Source organism: Hyposmocoma kahamanoa, unplaced genomic scaffold (genome assembly GCF_003589595.1).
Source record: "Hyposmocoma kahamanoa isolate Upper Pololo Valley unplaced genomic scaffold, ASM358959v1 102, whole genome shotgun sequence".
Taxonomy (NCBI): domain Eukaryota; kingdom Metazoa; phylum Arthropoda; class Insecta; order Lepidoptera; family Cosmopterigidae; genus Hyposmocoma; species Hyposmocoma kahamanoa.
This window is the reverse complement of record NW_020653337.1, coordinates 11,108,902-11,127,121: the sequence shown is the minus strand read 5'-3', so window position 1 is coordinate 11,127,121 and position 18,220 is coordinate 11,108,902. Positions and strand designations below refer to the sequence as shown.

The 18,220-nt window shown below is 33.9% G+C and overlaps 2 protein-coding genes across 2 annotated transcripts; one reads left to right on the top strand and one right to left on the bottom strand.

Moving 5' to 3' along the window:
- The first annotated feature begins 589 nt into the window (after positions 1-589).
- LOC113234728 (cysteine protease ATG4B-like) lies at positions 590-13,098 on the top strand. The gene is made up of 10 exons (XM_026470194.1): positions 590-725; positions 942-1,137; positions 3,390-3,536; positions 4,702-4,781; positions 4,997-5,145; positions 9,737-9,871; positions 10,041-10,139; positions 10,557-10,722; positions 11,728-12,218; positions 12,674-13,098. The coding sequence occupies exons 1-9, from the start codon at positions 605-607 to the stop codon at positions 11,784-11,786; spliced, it is 1,152 nt and encodes a 383-aa protein (XP_026325979.1). The 5' UTR covers positions 590-604; the 3' UTR covers positions 11,787-12,218; positions 12,674-13,098.
- A 205-nt stretch (positions 13,099-13,303) lies between these two features.
- On the bottom strand, positions 13,304-16,922 carry LOC113234721 (protein phosphatase 1L). Its single transcript, XM_026470182.1, has 2 exons — positions 15,783-16,922; positions 13,304-15,384 (listed from the first exon to the last, which is right to left on the bottom strand). Exons 1-2 carry the CDS (start codon positions 16,797-16,799, stop codon positions 14,998-15,000), a joined length of 1,404 nt encoding a protein of 467 aa, XP_026325967.1. The 5' UTR covers positions 16,800-16,922; the 3' UTR covers positions 13,304-14,997.
- Between the last annotated feature and the right edge of the window lie 1,298 nt (positions 16,923-18,220).

Genomic DNA, 18,220 nt, shown 5'->3' with positions numbered 1-18,220 from the left:
AATTTTCTAGAAATAAGTAATAATTTTTAGGCTCGTATTCCAGAACTCTACTCAATGCTACAATGCTCAAGTTAGGACTTGAGTATGGTTTAAAGCACTCGAAATCATACTCAAGTTCCTGCCATTAGGGTCGTATTTCCAGTGCTGGAAATCATACTCAAGTCCTGTCTTGAGCATTGAGTAGAGTTCTAGAATACGACCCTGAGGGTCAATGCTCAAGACAGGACTTAGTATGATTTCCAGCACTGGAAATACGACCCTAATGGCTAGGACTTGAGTTTGATTTTCAGTGCTCACTGCAATACTCAAGTCCTGACTTGAGTATTGAGTAGAGTTCTGGAATACGACCCTCAATAATGCTACTGTGTGAGTGTGAGTGTGAGATGGGTAATTAAAAAGATTAATATTTTTCCACTTTTCGTTTTGGAATGAAACGAACTTTGCCCTGACAGTGACAGGCTGACATTTTATTTATTGTACTACAATAAAAATTGTTTTTGTTCGTAATTTGGATAATCTAATAACTTTATTTTACAATTGTGGTTTACAATTGATGAAAACTAGCTTAAAATAAAATTGTACTGTTCACAAAGTATGCTATAACATGGATGCTGTGTTTGATATTTGCTATTTATCTTCTGAGGGTAATAATGTCGAGCCCGATGATATTCCGAAAACAAAGGAAAACGTCTGGGTTTTAGGCAAGAAATACAGCGCAATTCAAGGTTAGTATTATATTTGTGTCCAGCTGACGCGTAGTAGTAATATTCATTAATGTCGTTTAAATCTAACAAACTACGCTCATCGCAAAAATCAGCTGACTAAAGAAAGGGGGTCTCCTTTCATTGTTTACTTTTTGTATACATACGAATTAGTAGATGTTAATATCGCTCTTGTCATCAGATTTGTGATAACACTTACTAATTTAGCTTTGTTCACAGATATAGATCGAATTCGGCGTGATATCACCTCTATAATTTGGTGCACATATAGAAAAGGTTTTGTGCCCATTGGCGATGAAGGGCTTACCTCTGACAAGGGCTGGGGTTGTATGTTACGATGTGGACAGATGGTCCTTGGAGTTGCACTGATCAGGATTCATTTGTCATCTGATTGGGTTTGGACACCAGAAACTAGGTAAATGCATACCTACCTTAAATATACTTCATAAGTAATATACTTTTTGTTCATGAGTAATTTTCAAGTTAATTTTCTTTTATTATCAAAATATTCCAGAATATTATCATGAAGTATTATTTAATATTCTAGTGTAGTATGTATACTTGAATACTTAAATAATAAAAATTGCCACTGAAATTAGGTAGAGGAAATTAACTTGAGAATTACCACATCCTTTACAATATTATAGATCATAAAGCGTTTATTGCAATGCCTAAAATATACAAAAGGATAAATTAAATAAATAAAAATAACAGCAATAAGCCTAAGAAAAAACAACTACCCACGCTGGTGCATTAGTTTGAGGATTTTACTAGTGTTGTGCTAAATCGACACTACTGAAATCCTCTGAAACTGGGGAACTGTATATGTTTTTACAATAAGATTCCAGAGCATACATTAAGTTTATCATTTCCTAAGTTTAAAAACTACATTAAAATTTTTTGATTGAAAAATCATATTACAAAATTGAAGACTACATGTTAGATAAAGATGTATGGAAAGACAACGGCTCCAGAATCCACACAAATTTGATTCAAAGTATATTCCATACCATTTAAGTTTATTTGAAAAGAGCAATCCCTGGAGTTTCTTGCTCGTTCTTCTCAGACAGGTCAGCGTAGTGAACAAGCAGTAGCTTAAATGTGACGTTTTCAAGTGTAAATTTATTTTACCTATGGAATAAATAATCTTTGACTTTGACTTTGACCTCAAAATAATGCATTATTTTAAAAAAAAATCTCATTGGTTATTTTACTTTTTAATTTGAAGTCTAATTGGAATGTAAAAAATTGTCTGTCATTTTTTTCATAATTTGTTTCAATTTCCTACTAAGTAGGTTGAACAAGTGGCTCAAAGTTGATTTTGTGTTATTGTAAATTTCATGAACTTTACTTGTTTTTATATTTAATAAATATTCAACTTTGATTTAATCAGAATGAAACTATTACAATATTTAAATTTTCAGCTGTTTTAACATTTTAACAAAAATCAAACATTCACAAAAAATTCCTTTGGTCCGGCCAGATTCGATCCGACATCTTCTAGCATATCGTGCCACACCCTACACCAACTAAGCCACGGAACAAACCAGCAGACATAATGAATTTTTTCTACATGCTTGTCGTGTCTTTGTACATACTTGGTTTGTCTACGACTTTTTCGCTATGCTAGACGGTAGGTAGTTTAGGTACGAAACTAGTGGAGTCATTTCACATAAAAAATAATTCAATAAAAAATTTAAATACAGCGACATCTCTAGCCGGGGCTGGTAGCTGTAAAGGTATCTAACTGGGTGACGAAATACTTTGATAGATTTCTCATAGATGGCGCTACGGCTAAAAAGTCGTTGAAAAACCAAATACCACAGAAAAATTCGTGAGGTCCGCTGGTTTTTACAGCGGCTTAGTTGATATAGCGTCTGGTACGGTATGCTAGAAGACATCGGTTCAAATCCAGCTGGATTATCGATCGAAGGAATCCTTTCTGAGTGTTCGATCTTTGTATTAATATTTATAACAAACTAGTGGAGTAATTGAATATTAATTCAATATAAATTTAAATTTTAACAAAACCTGAAAAAAATGCGATATGATTATTTTCAATTTTTCAAAGAATTGATAAGGCTAAAGCTAAGTCAAACTTAAAAGATGTTAATTTAATTGTTACTTATATATAATTCTTTATTTTATTTTTATTACATTACTGTATTATAAATGTGTGTAGTTAAACATTAAATACCCCAAACACTGCTGTACTTCTCGTAAACTATGTAATCAACATTTTTAGTGGAATTGAGTAATTAACGTATCTGGAATCATCAATACGATAACTACAACCTCCTCTAATTGGTTTTTTTTATGTCTTATGTAGGTTGATGTTAGATGACAAGGGAGCTGATACAATACAATTTGAAATACTATCATATGTGTCACTGTGATGTATATAAAAGGATCTTATCTATCTACATCCACAGCAGGAATCACCTATGGTTATCAATGGACACTTGCTGCATTCTGAATATGTGATGAGTGTGTTTGTCATGAAAATAAAATATACTGTGTAAATATGTGCATCTGATTGTGTTCTGGCTGTGTGTGATATTGACAATGGACATAAACTTAGTTAGTTAAAATATAAATAAGGCTCTAATGTGTAAACTAATATTTATTTATATAACTGAAAACTCATTTAACATCAATAACTTTCAGAGATCCAACTTATTTAAAAATTATACAACGCTTTGAGGAAAGAAAGCAGGCACCATATTCCATTCATCAGGTGGCTTTGATGGGAGCTTCAGAAGGAAAAGAAGTTGGACAGTGGTTTGGACCCAACACTGTAGCTCAGGTTATGAAGTAAGTATCCAAGCCATGCATTTTTTATGTTTCTGTTTTATAAAATGAACAAAAGAATAACAGACTTTCAATTTATTTTTCTTCTCAATGTGTAATTTATACACATATACACTCCTCACCCTGTTTCCATGGACCTACCCACACAGTCTTCCACTTACTATGTAAGAGTTCATTCCGGGAAGTACTGCCACCGTCGCTATTATAATAATAATATAATAACGTACACACTCAACATAACCCCGCACTAGGGAAATCCTGTGTGCGGGTGCCATGGACACACACATAGACAACCACAATACACCCAAACTCACGAGAGAAATAAATGTCGACCATACAAATATTTCTCTCAGCCCGGGAATCGAACCCGAGACCTCTGCGTGGCATGGCAGCCGTTCGACCACAGAGGCAGTCATTATATTTGAATTTATTTATATTTCTGCCGCCAAGTGACAAAGTGAGCATTACTGTATTCTGGTTTCAAAGGGTAAGGGTTCTAGTGAAATTACAGGCATTGGGACTTGTCGACTTGTGTGAAGTGTTAGGGTGACTGGCGCAATGCAGTGCCTTTAAAATATTTGCGATTTTAAAGGCGAAGCTCTGAGCAGCATTGTAATTGTTAGAGACAGACGTGTCGCTTACCACTAGGCATACTACTTGTTCGTCCCCTCACTTACGAAAAAGATCCTAACAAACATCTTTCCCCTCATCAACAAGCATCAAAGCATTCATTCATGCTTGTTGGCTAAGGTTACTCTTGACTGGGCCTTTCTTTAAGACATGCTCCATTTGATCAGGGTAAGTTCGCCTTGGTCGGCCCTTAGTAAGGGCCCCTTATCTTATTAAGAGCTAGTTTTCAGTTATATCGCACAATATACATCAGGTCAACATGCATTATTTTCTTCGATGTCTTATCAATGGATTGAATGTAATTCTTAGTTCTAGCCCATGCAGGTAAATATTTGTCTGTCTATAAAATAATATAAAGTAAACTGACACAAGACGGTTTGAAAACAATGTCGTTTTATATTGAAAATCCATTCACTTTAGGTGTGTTTAGGAATACTATTTCAAATTATTATTCTTTCACAAATATATATATATGCTTGCCCATTACAAAATACAAGAACATTTGTTATGTTTTAATAAACATTTAAATTTGTTTCAGAAAATTAGTAGTTTATGACAAATGGAGTTCTCTTGTGATTCATGTGGCTTTAGACAACACTGTAGTAAAAGAAGATATTTGTAAGTACACAATTTCAGTGTCGTTTAACAAGCTTTTAATTTGAATTAATGATGTTATATTAAGTTAATTTTATAGCCATTTACATAGACTAAATTTCGCGATTTGGCGTCATCAACCGGGTTAAATACCGCTACATAAGTCTATATTTCTACTTGTGAAAAACTCGTTTACTCCTATTGTACAAATAAATAATATTATCATATTAATATTTCAGTGGCGCAGTGCATAGTGAAGAATGACAGAGGCGACTGTTCAAGTGCCCCCGATAATTTAATTGTGACTGACTGGATGCCTCTACTCCTGGTTGTGCCGCTGAGACTTGGCCTTAGTGAGATAAACCCTGTATATACTGAAGGACTGAAGGTAATTTGACAACAATTAAGCAGTTCCTTTATTTCAGACCTCGGTCAGAGAATAAAAAAAGCATCGAGTATATAACCAGACATAGAGACGAAATGTCATTTATTTTGTTAGAAAACTATTCTGCCAAATAACAACTGGTGACATGCGCTCCGATTGGCCAGCCCGAATTCGAAATGTACATTAGAGTTGGGCAAACAAATATTATATTATCGAAATCGATAGTCAAGATATATATTATTAAATAAGCATTACCTGTTTTTTTACACGACCGACCAAACAAATGAGTGTAATGTTTTCATGGTCAATATATGTAAGGAAATATCGTTTATTCATTCCTGTGTATCTTCTGAATGTTTCAACATCCATAGTCATCTCGAGTGAGAATGGCATTGGGTATCAAAAAAAGTAAAAACCACAGACATATAATGCGTCTATATATATATAGACGCCGCAAGTGTACGTACTTTGCGTGCTCAAAGTAAGTCAAATTCACATACTTGCCACTGCTACACTTCAGAACGCGCTCGACCATTATCGTGGATAAACACCAGTCAAAAACGCGAAAAATGCATAATTGTGCCATTATAAACTGCAAAAGCACCGTAACCCGTAACTGTGGGTAAACGGGTAAACAGGGACGTTTCCTTCCACGAGCAAGTGATTTTATAATCAGAAGATGCATAATTTATTTTAAAAACAATTATTTTGGTTTTGTATGAATTTCGAGAAAACAAATATGCAACTCAGTGTATGCCTCATGCTTTGTAATACATTGCGGCTTTTACTTCATGCATATATTTGAGATCCTTTGTTAATACGCCATGAATATCGAACGAACGCACTTTTGCATAATGCATTCAGTTTCTGTGGTACGGCCGCTTGTACATTTTTTTGGCCAAATTTAACATTTAGTGATGTATACTTTAGGCAACACTGTTCTCGATTCTGATCGATTTTGAAAACTTAGGGACGAAAATTATTATGACCTTAATATAAAATATAATAAAAATATTATATAACTCTTTTATTATAACGTTTAGCAACGGTCTTTTTTTTTCAGGTTTGTAGTATCTATTATCAGTAGTGTCTGTAATTTCGATAATTTTTGCAGCACGTTGCCTCGAATGTCCGAATATAGTGAGCAAATAATTACTTATTAATTATTACTAATATTTGATTATTACAAGTAATACAAAAAATATATAATGCAAAGAATTAACAGTGCGTTGTCTTTAAAAAAACCTGGAGTTGGTCATACGTATGAGTTCTTTGCTTTAGAAATCCGAGAAATAATAAACAAATAAAAAAATTTCACACGAGGCCATCATTAAGTAAACCTCTTCTAATTAATAAGATGTTACCATATTTTGTCAGTAGTATCATTTTCGTTTGTCTTGCCATTCATCAATTTGATCAATTACCAACAGAAAACCATGTAGTAAAATTAATTAAGACAGTCGCAAGTTCATATATTGAGGTGCGTTTTCATTATTTAAGTTAATCGATAAGATCTTCTATTACAAAAAGATGTTATATAATAAGCTCGATTCATTCATTTTACTGGAAGGACAATAATTTTAATATTTGAAGTCGATTAAAAAGTAAAGTCTGGATTTTTTTTAAAGTAAAATAGAGGACTAAACTATCTTATTCTAGTATTTTTCTACCATACTAATATTACGACTACTTATAATCAACAAATACTTGGACAAAAACTATTCTATTTAGAATCGATTAATTGATCTTCAATCAATCGATCGAAAAACACTTAGTTGGCGCTTCTACGCTTCAGAACAAGGACGAAGGTGGTTTAGTTTATCCCACCAAAGATGCTATCCAAATATGCAGAGTAGCAAAGTTAGAAATCCGAGAAATCATGATCAAATCACAAAAACTTTATACGAGGCCGACATTAAGTAAATCTTAAGTTACTTTAGTAAGATTTTCGATATTTTATCAGCAGTAACATTTTCAGTTGTCTTGCCATTAACCAATTTGATCAATCACCGACGGAAAACCATCTAGTAAATTTAATAAAGGCAGTTGCAAGTTCATATATTGACGTGCGTTTTCATTATTTAAGTCAATCGATAAGATCTTCTATTACAAAAAGACAGTTATATAATAAGCTTATATTATTTCAAGGACAATAATTTTAATGTTTGAAGTTGGTTAAAAATTTAAGTTTCAATTATTAAGTAATCGAATTTTTTTTAAAACAACTTAAAGGACTTAACTAATGTTTTGGTATTTTTCTACTGTATTAATATTTCACGACTACTTGTAATCAACGAATACTTGAATCGATTAATTGAATGGAATACGTGTATTCCATAGATCAATCATTTTATCTATTATCGATCGATTGAGCGCGGAAGGAGGTTTCCCATCACTAAATAGTTCTTGTGACGTCATGGTGGATACATAAAATGTGGCACGCTCGGTTTCCATACAAATTGCTGTACTCGCGGCATCTATCTAGATATATGTCTGTGGTCAAAACACACAATTTTGTACTGACAGCAAACAAAAAAAATATATAAATAAAAATAATTTTTTAGTTTACTTTGTAAGAACACAGGGGCAGCCATGTTCTTAATTTAATTTTTTAAATTTGATATTATTATGCAAAGAAGTCGAAATAAAAATAACTAAAATGGATTTGAGCCAGGTGAGGGATAAGGGACAAACTGCCATGTTAGTTAGTGAAGAAATCGTTTAAAAGTCAAACGACATTTAATATGCACAAATGAAATACCTAAAAATACAGGTACTTATTTAATTAATTTAGGTAACGCAACTATACTATTAGAGTTTTGAGATTTAATTTAATAGCTTTACAAAGATTGCATAATGTATAACTGTACTTTCAAACAAAAACAATTTTCCTGAGCAATAAAAATGAACGAATCTCTATAAACTCTGTCATCTGCGAAATCATACCTACAATTCTACAATCTATTACATAATAGTTAGTGTTTCTTGTGCAAAATTTGACATACTTATAAAATCGGTACATTATACTCATGGCTCAATACTTAACTACGACGACGTTACACGTTAGATTTTTTTACTTTACCGGTTGTTTAAAAATATCATTATACAGTAAACTTGCAAATATCGATACATAATACGATTTTTTTCAGTGCAACACTAGTAACGCGTGCCTAATGAATAGAATGAGATGACGTAATAGGAGTTGCATTAGGTGGATTCAAGACGCATAAATGATTTGAAACAATTCATGGTTGTCGTCAATTGTTTCACTTCAAATCGACCAGTTTAACTTGAGCTTTGCTATAATGGACGAAAATTGAAAAATTACATATTTAATATTTAATTACCCGTGAAATGTGTTTCCGCTTGTTTTGTAGTCAGATGTTTTGCTGTTTTTCCCACACCACCGAATAGAACAACACGCCATTGTTAGAGATATTATCTTTATTACAATAAATACAGAATATTTTTTGGAATATACGGAGACGTACACACAGGTCAGTTGTTGGCGCTGTCTCTATTTCAGTGCAAACGAGAGTTGATATTTAAGTGATATATCACTGATGAGTTACCAGGAATGTATGGCCCTTATGTCGTCTCTATTTCTGGTTATATACTCGATGAAAAGAAGTAACGAAAACTCACTCTCCGCCCCTCCCTAGTTTTAGATAGCGCTCCTCTTATTGACGATCACAATGACAGAACGGCAACAAGACTGTCATCAAGCCATTCGCTAAGGACGATTTTGTTTAAGTTTCGAATTTTCAATATTATGTGATTTCTTAACAGATTATTAAAGATTTTTAAAATACTTTAGTGTAACTAATTTATAGTAGGTTATTCACATATTATATTAAGTATTTTGTTTAAACTATTTATTTGACTTTATTTAACTTAACTGTACACCAGTTAAGTTACACCAGTTACCAGTTAACTTACGGTTGTTTCAGTATTTAATAAATGAAACCATTAGTGTACGTAATAAACATATTATTTACATACACAATGAATTAATTTGCTCTTCTAAAGTCACTGTGCATGTTAAACCAGATTATAAATAGTTCAATGAAATGATGGATAGAAGAGATAGATAGATAGATATCACTTCACGCACACATTTGCACGTGTGCAGCAGCACCTTGCTGTACTTATTTACCTTCTACTAGTACAGTAGCAGTACTACGGTTGTATGGAGTGTCCGGGGTGTACCTCAGTAAAATCTGATGTGAGAGACATTCAACCAGCTCTTGCAACAGCACTGCACTGAAAAATAATTCTAATAAAACGAGTGCACAGCAATTAAATGAATTTATAATATCAATTACTAAGGTTGTGTTTGCACCTGAAGTCAGTATTATGAAATAAGTAAAATGCTAACATTGTATACTTCGCTATTCACATTTGTATGCCAATTGCTAGCGCAACACGCTGACCTGTAAACGGTAATCTTAAATATGTAAACTGTATTTACCGTGTATGCTTACAAACAAATATATCTCCTATTACAACTGTATGCTCGATGATCACAACCAACAGCATAAAATAAATTCTGTACTCTAAATTTCGGATGACTAATTAACAAAGAATGTTTCAGATGTGCTTCCAATGCCCGCAATCTGTCGGCGTAATAGGAGGGAAGCCCAATCAGGCACTCTACTTGATTGGCTGTGTCGGTGATGAAGTTATTTACCTAGACCCTCATACTACTCAAAGATCTGGACTTGTTGAAGTAAATATATGTTAAATAAAATTTTAGTTTTACATAGACTTTTAAACGTTAAAGGGTTTTATTGCAGTAAACAATAAATAATTGAAACTAACATTACTAGAGTTAGTGAAGGTAATTATACAATACAGAACACAGTGTTAATTTGAAAATATAATAATTTTGTTTTTAGAACAAAATGACTGATGAACAAAAAGAAATGGACTGCACCTATCACTGTAAATACGCGTCTCGTATACCTATAACTGTGATGGATCCTTCTGTCGCTGTGGTAAGTATATGTATAGACTAGTTTTACAAATAATTGTATTCAGTTTTTAACCGACTTCAAAAATAAGAGGAGGTTCTCAATACGAATGATTTTTTTTGCATATGTATGTTACGCGATTTACTCATTTGTGAACCGATTTTGGTGATTCTTTTTTTATTGGAAAGTGGATACGTCAGTGTTGGTCCAATTTCAATTTGAAAAAAAAAATATTCCGCTTCTAAGAGTGGCAAACAGGGGATGAATTCGGTTTCGCACGCTTTCCGGTAACCGATTTTAATAAAACTTGGTAAATAGATGTAATTCCACGAAGTTTTGAGCTCGGTTTTTTAATGCTCTGTACTGACATTATCATTTTTCTTAAAAATATTTCACAAGTAAAAAGCTATGTGTTTTTAATGATTTTTTTTTCTATTCCAGTGTTTCTTGTGCCGTACAAGAACAGATTTTGACGAATTATGTATCACCATAGAACAGAAATTGTCGGCTGAAAGTCAGCCGTTATTCGAAATGTGCGAGAAAAGACCGGCGCATTGGGGACCCAACACTGCCGATATAGATTTGCAAAACACTTCATTATTTACAGGTATTTACATTGATTTTCTTGGTTCTTTTACTTTATAAATAATGAAATTCGAATTTAAAAAATTAGTGGATACGCGTGTGGTAGTAACCTACTGGATATGAATTTGAATACCACAGAAATAATTTAACACGAAGTTTTTGTATTCTGTACAATATATTTTTTGTAAAAAATGCTTATATTAAATAAATAATGTGTCAGGCAACCACACAAATATAAATCTAGGAAATTCCTTGTAATATTAGTATCAGAACAACGAAATTCAGTCCAGTGCACTACCTAGAACACCCAGACCAGAATCAATTTAGAAAAGTTAATTTCCCAAATTTGTTCTGCCGGGAATTGAACCTGGGACATCCTCGTTCAGTGTCCATGTGTGTGTGTGTGTGTATGTACCGAGAAGGTCGTTGATATTACGAGTATATTATATATTTTGTTCTTGAATGAATATTTATTTATTTCACATTAACATTAGAATGACAACACAGAACTGTAATGTAAGCATCACAGAGTAAGTCAATATACAACAGGCGGCCTTATTCCCAAGTAGCATTTTCTTCCAGGCACCCTTAGGATAGAAATTTAAGAGTTGGAAAGAGGGGTGTAACCAAAGATTATCTTGTAATAAAACAGTTTTCAATAAATGCGCTACTCATCAATAAACACATAAATTAATAATAATAATAACAATAGTAATAATAACGCACACACTCATAGCCCCGCTCTAGGGAAACACTGTATTTGTCATGAATACACACATGTAGTCAACCACAAATTACACCCAAACTCACGAGAGAAATAAATGTAGGCCATACAAATATTTCTCCCGACCCGGGAATCTAACCCGAAACCTTTGCGTGGCAGTCCAGCATGGTAAACGTTCGGCCACAGAGGCAGTTTAATAAGGTTACTTATATACTTTTGTAGAACAATAAAATAAACAATAAATAGTAATAATAAAAATAAATTAACAAAGGAAGATTGTAACACTTAGCATTCTTTTCACAGAGTTCGAAGACATCGACAGACAATTCGACGATTCAGATCAAGAGTTCGAAATACTATGAGTGTATAGTACCAGTAAGCATTATTAAAAAATGATATTTAAAATATAATGAGATATTACTTTGTAAATAGTACATAATATATGTAACAACATAATAGGCTTAATCATAAACTGTTAAAGCGTAGGATATGAGCCATAATATTGCATTGTGGAGTTTTTATCTTAGTGTACTTGTGATTGTGCCTACAAACGAATTTTGCACTAATTGTGACTAATTTTAAGCCGGAGCATTATATTTTACAGTGCCTTTTAAATACATTGTAATTATTACGTTCACTTTCTATGCCTTCGTCCTTACATTCCTTTCATGTATGTTGCTTTTCTAGTGTGGAATTTGTTTAGTTATACTAGAAAGGAGAAGGATCACAACCCATAGAAAATTAACCCAATCCCAGCGCAAACGAAGCCTATATCAGAATTTTGCTTATATTAGGTAAGTAAATTCTATATAGTTTTCGATATCAGTGGCTAACATGTCAATGTTGCCTTTTGTTTTTGCTCAGGCACATTATTATTTATCTTTTTTTTTATATATGATTGGTTAATTTATATTTCTTTATAATATTTTGAAGATTAGAGAACAAAAGCTGTGGTAGGCTTTGTATATACATGAATATATGTTATCTAACGCTACGCCAGGATTGGGCCAAATTAGACCCTTCTCCATTGTGCGTGTTTACGCACGTATACAGAATACTTAAACAACTTTTTCTAGTCATAGTAGGTGGTAGGCATAGAAACGATTTTAAAGTTGAGCCTTCAAACCGCAAGCAATAATTAATGTACTTAGCTTATTATTACAAGTCACAATGCACCCGGCTATTGCTTTACCCAATACCTTTTGCCCACATACATTTTAATTCTTTTTAAGTTTATATGCGTTTGCAGATTAATTTGTAAGTGATGCGACTGCAGCACTTTTATTAGATTCAGTTATTTTCGTATGCCTGTGAAGTACGCAGCGTTTTTAACTGCCAGATATTATGGAATGGAGCCAATATACGCCATAGATAGATAATGATATATATGAAATTTAAAACATCACAAAGAGTATATCTAGCGTTTATTTCTTTAAGCAAATTCAGTTGGGATGAGCAGCCAAAGACTCAAAATATTTTTTTATGAATAAATAAATTGGATAAAACGTATGTATGTTTTTCTTTTTTACAAGTGTTTATACGTACTAACAACAAAAATATTCATCTTGCATAAGTAATTCCAACGTCTTTTAATATTGTATAGATTCTTACTTCCACCATACGGTATATAAGATGTTGAAGGGCAATAGTGCTGGTGAAACTATAGGCACATGGGACTTGTCAACTGTATGTCTCAGGGCGAGGGGGAATAATTGGCTTTACTCCTACTAGTGGTTCGCTTAGTGGAACGACGGATCCCGCGGGGGATCCTTGCGATTAAAGCCCTGAGTGACACTGCAATTGATATAGGTAGGCTCGTCGTTTACGAACACGACTAGTACGTCCCGCCACTTATCATAAATAATGTTTTACTTAATACTCTCTCCACATTGAAACACAAAGTAATAAAATAAAAAGAAACAAGAACATTTTTCCACATTACCATTTATTTACGTATTATAATATGCTTTGGTAGTTTAAACAGCAAACAATTAGATGAGATAAAGTTTTAAGATTATACTGTACTTCTTTAAAAGATAGTTACAATAAGTAGATAGTAATAAATCTCCTTTTCGATAATTTCATAGTAAATATGGGCAAGAACCGGGCTATTTTAAAAAAGATAATTTTCCATTTGGCACACACATATTACTCAAAATTTAACCACAGTAGTGAAATGGCAATTTTGCAAATAGACCTCACTGTACTAGGTCAAGTTGGCCCCATTTTGATAGAATTATACAATCTTGAGTTGACCTAGGCCTACATAATAATTGATGAGACCAAAAACTATTACAGTATCTCTTCACTAGTATTATTAATATTTACTGTGTTAGTAAACACGGTTATGTTATGTTGCATGTAATTCTCTCAGCGTGATTGTAACCAAAACAAATTATGTCAACATTGTGCTAAGGTACCTGCAATACAACTAAATAGCAGAAAATAAAAGCATGACTAGCACCAAGATGAATGATGAACAATTTCGTAAGCAGCACAAATGTGTATGCGGTAAAATATGCGCTGGCTGGGTTGTTCCTTTACACCACATAGATTCTAATCTAATGCTATTATGAATATGTCTTATAGACAATGTATATTTAATACGCAAGCATAAGACGTAAGATGCATTAAATATTGGTAATTCACAAATACATATTATTATATCATAAAGATGAACACCCCAATTTAGTAATTCTTACATTTAGAAACCCTTCTAGAGACTGGACAAAACACATCCATTTACTTTATATCAAAAACCACTTTAAAGAAAAGCGTTCAGGACATTTTATAACATCTAGCAATATCACAATTAACATTTATGGCAATCTATTACAAATACCTACTTTTGGCTTCAATAAGAAATTAATATTCCACTAACAAACTGTAATAGCATTGTATATAATTAAAGAAAACAACACTTTAGTACAACAGTGGAAATGAGTGGATAATGGAACAAAAATTAATTAATTTTTTGCTCTGTGTGATTTTCTGTGTCCGCAATCACAACCATTCATAAATTCAAAAATTTCAATTTCAAAAATAGAAGACTATTCATACATGCATATAAGAATAACATTTAAAAATATAAATGACTCTTTTATCTAACTATGCATAGACTACTGGACAAATCTATGTACATAGGTTTATAATATTTTTATTATTATTCTCACATCAATACTTGATACAAATGTGATCTACTAAGACAATATTCATAGAAAATGACCAGATATTTTATATTATTTTATTATGCTACAACAGAGAAATGATTTGGATTTTAATTGTAATGAGATTAATTTTTGAATGATTGACAAATGCATTTACCAGGATGTTATGGTTCATGGCCTTATATGTGGGCTTTATAAAAATAGTCATAACAAAAATGACAAGTTCTTATCTGATGCGTATTGCCAGCCATATTATCACAATGCTTTCTACTGGCTCATTCAAAAACTGAGACAGTAGAAACCTTTATGTATTTTCACATAATAAAATTTTGAGACTGATAATGCACATAAAGTGCTCTGTAAAATTTAAACCGATAAGTCTTCAAAATTCTCAAAAAGTCTTTATTTACTGCCCATGGGATGCGGAGGACATTATGTTGTTTAGAAAATTTATAACTAAAACCGTTATGTTGTCTACTGACCCCCTGTAGTAAGCTTGGAGAGTCAAGCTTTTGGCTCCATAGTCTGGTTCATCAAGTCGTTCTTTAATGAATTTTACAGCTTCCTCATTAGTGAAAGTATCCCATAGGCCATCAGATGCAAGTACCAGGAACATGGGCTTATGATCATCAAGGTTGAAGGTGAGAATGTCTGGGTCGGCAATGACAAACTTCTTATCTTTGAGGGGATAGTCTCCCATTGCACGTGAAGTGGCCAAGATGCCAGCTACACGCCACACTCCATTGAATGCTATGTAACCACCAGCAGCTTCAATCCGTTTTTGTTCTCGCACCTGAAAATTGGCATGAAATTTTTATGTGCCATAAAGTCAGTCAAAGACATTTTTGTAATGTTATAATTGAGGAGCATAAGAACAAAAACCAATAATTTATGATTCTAATTTCTTCTTTCTTCAGATCCTTGCATTTTAAACATATTTTTAAGGAGGATTAAGCGGTTACTGAATAGGTTAGATAAATTATTCATAGAAACATACAAATATTTGGCATTAAAAAAAAGAACAACTTAAAATGTGTGTTAAAATCAGTTTTTGTTCTGATGCACCTCAATTACGAACTGAAACTTTGCAAATTACATTTCGTCAATTTACATGCATTAAAAAGTTTTAAATACAGGTTTAATTCATAAAAAAGTATGTTTACGTGTATAGTAACACGTAAAGAAATATACCTGTTGAGGTTTGTGGTCAAAAGATACGGGGATTGCATTACCACGGGAGTCACACATAACTCCCCTAGAGTCTCCAACATTAGCAACAATAAGGTTTCTTCCTTCCATCACAGCAATCAGTGCAGTTGTACCAGCTACATTCATGGATCTTTTGGCAGCCTCCACCAACAATCTGTCAGCAGCTAGCACCTCATCAGTTAGCAGCTTACCATAGTTTATTTTGCCCTTATCCATATAACTTGACAATGGCACCAGTACTGGCTTAACCGGTGCTGCAGTTGGTCTCACTTCCCTAGTGATTGGTCGGGCTTTAGACAGTTGAGCCAGCAGTTGTGGATCAGTGATTTCTTTCTTAGAGGTATCATCAGCAGTGCCTGCAGATTTTTTAAAACTTGGTTTTTTCTCAACAGTACCACCGCTTTCTTCTTTCTTTTTCTCTTCTAATTTCGCCTCATCTATAGCTGTCTCTTTAGATGGTGTCAGTTTACCTTCTTTAAAGGCACTTAACTCCACAATTTTGTTGTGAAGATTTTGTACAAGGTGATCTTTCGCATAGTTCGCGGCAAACTCCCCACCGTGTCCATCGAATATGGCAAATAATGAAATACCCGTGTTGTTGATGTTCTCGTTGATGATGAACCTGTCTTCCATGTGCAGTCTTCTACCTTTGATTGCGTAAACGGCGCTAAGCGTTCCTTTCTGCTCCCAGCTCTGCTTGTCCAATTCCGAGCCCTCCATGAACTTCATACGCTGCATGGCGCCCATAGGGCTCATGGCTTGAGAAAGCCTGCTCAGCAGCGTGCGACTCCATAGTTCGATTGTTTGAAGATACATGAAGCATATAATAATACCTACGGTGAACACTATTACTTCTGAACGTAGTAAATAAAGACGCACCATTTTCCATAAATAGCTCACAGGAGTATCAAAGGGGATATTGCTCGTAAAGCGAGACAAAATTTTCATTAAAGAAATGTATGTCTGGTATAGCACTCTATCTTCTAATTCGTCTTCCATGTCCTTGATAAAAATTTGTCGCTTTTACGTAGTATAATCGTTTTCCATAAAAAGTTAACGCGATAAAGAACGCTTTTTTTTAATTTACGTAGGTGTAAGATGTATAGCACCACACACAGGGTAGGTAGGTACATACATAGTATTTTGACATCTTTTGTTTGACGTTGACGTTTGACACGCCCACAGAGATATTACACTTTTTTATTTTTTTCCATGCATAAACAACAAAACAATATTTCTGCAGAGCACACAGAGTATTTTATACATACTAAGATTTTATCCGACGACTGACGACGCGCGTTAAAGCGATTCAAACGCGATGCAGTCGCAGCGAGTAAATATGCGTTAGCATCTAATAGTCTGTGGAGTTACTCCACTCACACACACATACATCTTTGCACACGTTTACAAATTCAGTGGCGGCGCCGTAAACGCGCGTCATATGCGCGTATGCGCGTCATATGCGCGTATACGCGCCGCAGAGGCACTGTAAACACGCGTATGTATAGCGTATTTGGATGGAAGAAACGTGGGGTCTCAGGATCGTATTCCAAAACTCTACTCAGTGCTCAAGTCAGGACTTGCGTATTATTTCAAGCAGTGGAAATCATACTCAAGTCCTTGCCAATAGGGTCGTATTTCCAGTGCTTGAAATCTAACACAAGTCCTGACTCGTAGGGTCGTATTTTAGAACTCTACTCAATTTCAAGCACTGGAAATACGACCGTAATATATTATATACATATAAATTTCGAGTGCTTTAAACCATACTCAAATCCTGACTTGAGCATTGAGTAGAGTTCTGGAATACGACCCTTTGAGTCGTATTCCAGAACACTACTCAATGCTCAAGCCAGGATTTAGAAGATTTAGAAGGGCTCAAGCACTGGAAATACGACCCTAATGGCAAGGACTTGAGTATGATTTTCAGTGCTCACTGCAATACTCAAGTCCTGACTTTCTGAGTTGAGTTCTGGAATACGATTATACGACATAGGACGGGACGCGCTATTAGCGTTATTTCTCGAACACGTTATGTCTCGAACCTCTTTTTGAGGGGCGGGGGTAGTACTACAAGCAAACAGGTGCATTCAAATGCAGTATTGAGTTGTGTCACTATGGTCTCATAAACAAAAATCGACAACACTAGCTTATTTTTACAAATGCACAGATAAAACACACATTCATGTCATGCCCGTACACAGAATTTCATCCTCTAAGGAATAGGCTTATAAAAATAAATCGATTCTCATGAATATACTAGAGACGGAAAGTTATCGATGTGACGGTATCGATATGTGTTATACGTACTGGTTAATCACGTATATGAAAAATATAATTTCACCCTTGGCTAGACTGGATATAGAGAATATCTTTTTGCAATTTTGTGAGTAGTGTAACAGTGGTATTGTTTTACGTGT